Consider the following 4,527-nt stretch of genomic DNA (forward strand, 5'->3'; position numbering starts at 1 on the left):
TACCAATTAGTATAGCATAAAATCTTAGCTAATAATCCATATTTTAATAATATATAAGTTTAAGTTCTTAATTTTATACAGAAATATTTAAAATATTCCTGAATTTCCCCCTGTGTGACACATGACACATTTTCTCTATGGATCTTCTCTATTTTATCCACCATTTCTCCAATAAGTATAAAATTTAATGTAAATTACTGACTATAAAATCATCATTGCTCAGACAAACCATAATTTTTATAGCCTTCAATCTTGTTTGGTTACAGAGCCATCAAATAGAATATCAGACCCCTCCTACCACACCCACTTGTCACATCCTCTTTTTAGGATTTGTTAATAGTTCTTTCTTACATTTAATTAAATATTACCTATAACCAATAGAAAGTCAAGGTTTTCATCTATCAGATGACATATTCTATTACATTGTGTTCTGAATAGATAAGTGTAAATTTCACTTATAATACAACTTTGTTTCCCACAGGAATCACAATGGCTAGCTTGGTTAAATTTATAACTGCTCTTGTCGCATGTGAGAAAGCCAGAAAAATTGTTAGGGAAGATTGTCTGCTTTTTGGATGTTATTATTATATGTTCCTTGGTGCATTATTTAATTAAATAAAAATTTAGTGTATTACTAACATTAGTATAAAAAAAGTAATCTTACGTGCCGTCGACAGCAAAAAAAAGAAGACCTGGGTAAGTATTTTATTTCTTGTTTTTCATGGTTATTCTTTATTTATTATTATAAAAGGAAATAAAATGTAAAAATAGAAACCTTTGTGGGTTAGATTAGGTAAAATAAATAATATAGTTTCATGTTACAATTTGAAGTCATTCTAGAAAGGAAAAGGGTAATTTAGATTTATTTCGATTTTTTTTGGTGATTACGAGGTCGATGAAATTGACCAACATTGTATCGAGTTAGGGTAGAGAAAATACCAGATAAAATATAAATTTTTACTGAACACAAACATTTGAAATGTATGTAGGAGGTTTTAGAGATTACACAAATGAAATTTGAGATTTTTGAGATAAAGAAAAGTATTTTTAATCTTAACATGAAAATTTCACTTTGCACGCAGACTAGTAAAACCAAACCTCGATATATTCACAGACAAATCTTTTTTTAGTTTATTAATAGTACTTCACTAAAAAATATTATTTTTTTGTATGTGAAAGACTTATAATGCTTTCTGAAAGTCTACCAAATTTTGTGAAGCTATACATAATATATTAAAAGTTTCTAGTATCAAAACTATAAAAACTTTAAAGAGTACAAAGAAGTCATGTGGTCGGTCAAATCAACCGAGCCCATGTTGAAAGATTTAAATTTTAGTATTCATGTTTCTGGTGTGTGAAACACAACAATTCTTGTGGTACTTGGTAGTATAGCACTTTTGTGCTATTAAAAAAACTTTAAGATTATTTCAAACCTGTGTAAGATTAAGAATTTGTGTTGCATTGTAAGCAGCCTTGTATTACATTCTTTTATTTATCATAGGTCAGATGATTAGGCATGTTAAAATGGGAAAAGTAGTAAAAACATACCTTGAACAAATTCCGTTATTGACTCTGAACCCCAGAATTCAACCAATTACACGGACTGTACTGAAAATTACATTAGGATTAACTCCAGACTTCCAGTGGAATGATAAAATTCATGGGAAAACTGAGGCCTTCTGGATTTGGGTTGAAGATCCAGAAAGTAATTATATATATCATTCAGAGTATTTTCTGTTGACAAGAAAACAAGTAAGCTGTTATTTTCTTATTTAGATTATTTCAAAATTAAATAATTGTTGTTTAATTTGTAGTTTAGTAGAGTAATTACTTTTATAAATTACTGTATTTAATGTTACTCTCTCATGAATCATCTGACAATATGTTTACAGGTATATAAATATTTATGAGGATGTGCACAGAACACCATAAATGACAGTATGAAGGATAATTTTTCTTTTACTTTGGTATGTTAATTCCAATAAATCTGCAATGAGGTTTCTAAAATAAATTTTTAGGTCTTCAACATAACAATTACTTTTAATCCTATCACGATGGGCATCCTGCACATATTATGAGGTTTTAATGACTTAGATTCAAAATGTTATTAATCTGCTCTTTGTTAATTGTTATACCACTTAGTATAACATAAAATCTTAGCTATAATCCATATTTCAATGGTATATAAGTTTTAAATTCTTAACTTGATAAGGCAATATTTAAAATATTTTGAAAATGCTTATGATGAAAATTTTTTTTTGGATTACATGTAGAAAATAAACATAGTAAATGTATAAAGTCCAGCCTGGTGTGACACACATGACACATTTTCTCTAGGTATCTTCTCTTCTATATTTTATCCACCACCCATCCAACAAGTACAAAATTTAACCATAAATTAATCACTATAAAAGTGTCATTGCTTAGACAAACCATAATTTTTATTGCCTTCAATTTTGTTTGGTTACAGAGCTATCAAATATAAAATTAGACATTTCCTGCCACACCCACCTGTCACATCCTCTCTTTCAGGATTTGTTAATATTTCTCTCATACTTTTAATTATGTATTACCTATAACCAATAGAAAGTCAAGGTTTTCATCTGTCAACTGACACTCTATTACATTGTGTTCTGAATAAATAAGCCTCAGTTTCACTTATAATACAACATTTTTTCCCACAGGAATCACAATGGCTAGCTTAGATGAACTTGAAATGGCTCTTGTTGCATTTTGCATGTTATTATTCTATATTCTTTGGAGCATTATTTAATTAAATAAAAATTATTTAGTTCATTACTATTATTAGTCTAAAAAAAAGTAGAATACCATTCCAGTCTTTTACTTGTTGTTAAACAAACGTTTAAATAACTATTCAATTAGGTGAGAGTATTATTCTTTTATGGCTAGTATTTTCTCAAATTTTATTAACTTCAGAATGACAGAACATAGTTTTGTTTTCTTCTCATTCCTTTTCCATTTGATGGGAAAAAAATTATTAGTTGTTAAATTTTATCAGCCATATTTCAGCAGTTCAGAAAGTAATCAATGTATAATAAAGTGGAAGTTTTGTTGTTTTATAAATTTGCAGTTAATCTGATTATGAAGTTAACATAAGTTGTTTAGGTTTCATTTTGTGTGATTGTAATAAAAACGTTATTATTCTGTGGATTTCAACCATAACTTCTGTAAATTGGCTAAAGATTTTATGGCAAGAAAGTACAGTTTTATTAGAAAAGGAACTATGGTAATTACAAAAAACATTGTACCTCATTGTTTCCAACTTGTGAGATGATTATTAAATACTAGCTGACTGCCCATCATATGACAGTAAATTCGGATTAATTCTTCTTCCAAAGATTATATCTCAATAAGTATTTTATGAACATGGTTTTTAAAATTTAATTATATTACAGTAGCAATGTATGTATAAAGAATATTTATAATTTTTCTACTATTATACCATTTTTTCAGTATGTATATGGTCATCTCCTTGAAGTAGTCTTTGATTAGAATTTTAACTTATGTTTATTATTATGTTATGTTTAAATTTTCATCTTAGTAAAGCCTGATAGTTTAAACTATGCAAAAAAAACTGGCACTTGATGAAATATTCTTACAGGATCAAATCTGTGAACCTGCAGTTTATTAATTATTATGGCAAAGGCAATGAATTTTATGGTGAAATGCAAATGCATGGAGGTAACTTTTCTGAAAAGATGAATATAAATCTTTTGGCTAAATTTTCATAAATCTCTTAACCCTTTTGAGACGGATCACAGTGCAATTTTTTTAAAGGCTCAGCAACCGAGTACAAAGATCATAACTAGAAGAGATAATTGTTTGCTTTACTTCTTTAGTTACTGTTTTATATTTTAAGAAAAATAAGTGTGGGAACTTATTTCAAAATAGCAAAAATCTATATACATATATAATGTATAATAATTGAAATGTGTCTGTATTTTATAAAATACTAATCTACTAAAACACAGCCAAAACAAGTTACTTTGTACAGACCAAAGGTCCAGTTTTATGTTATTTGATATGGTAACATGAGTGTACGTGAGCTGCATCATTGTAACTTCTGTATTGTTAGCCAGGCATGACTGAAAGGTCAATATAATAAAAATAATAAATATATATAAATGTATAATGTTATGAGATTTAAGGTATTTAGTCTAAACATTTATGTTTTCGTGTTATAATTTGTGTTCATTTCTAGAATGAGAGGCATAATTTATATTTATTTACTAATCTTTTATGGTGGTTGCGAGATCGGTCAAATCTACCAAACCTGTACAGAGATTAATTACTGAAAATAACAGATAAAAGATAAAGTTATTTCTTAAGAAACGTTTGATAACTATATCAACATTATAAAGATTTTGCATGAGAAATTTCTGAATTTTTTGCTGCTGTACGGCACAGCAGAAATCTTAGCTATAATCCATATTTCAATGGTATATAAGTTTTAAATTCTTAACTTGATAAGGCAATATTTAAAATATTTTGAAAATGCTTATGATG

The 4,527-nt window shown here is 27.7% G+C and overlaps 1 protein-coding gene across 1 annotated transcript in view; it reads left to right on the forward strand.

The window, feature by feature from the left end:
* The window catches only part of LOC106456962 (activating signal cointegrator 1 complex subunit 3-like), a 266,949-nt gene that overhangs the window by 149,510 nt on the left and 112,912 nt on the right, over positions 1–4,527 (forward strand). Inside the window, exon 21 of the mRNA XM_022382757.1 lies at positions 1,502–1,752. Coding sequence (XP_022238465.1) covers positions 1,502–1,752 — 251 coding nt within the window. The remainder of the gene's footprint in view (positions 1–1,501; positions 1,753–4,527) is intronic.

The sequence above is a fragment of the Limulus polyphemus genome, unplaced genomic scaffold (assembly GCF_000517525.1).
Source record: "Limulus polyphemus unplaced genomic scaffold, Limulus_polyphemus-2.1.2 Scaffold275, whole genome shotgun sequence".
In the NCBI taxonomy this organism is placed as follows: Eukaryota; Metazoa; Arthropoda; class Merostomata; order Xiphosura; family Limulidae; genus Limulus; species Limulus polyphemus.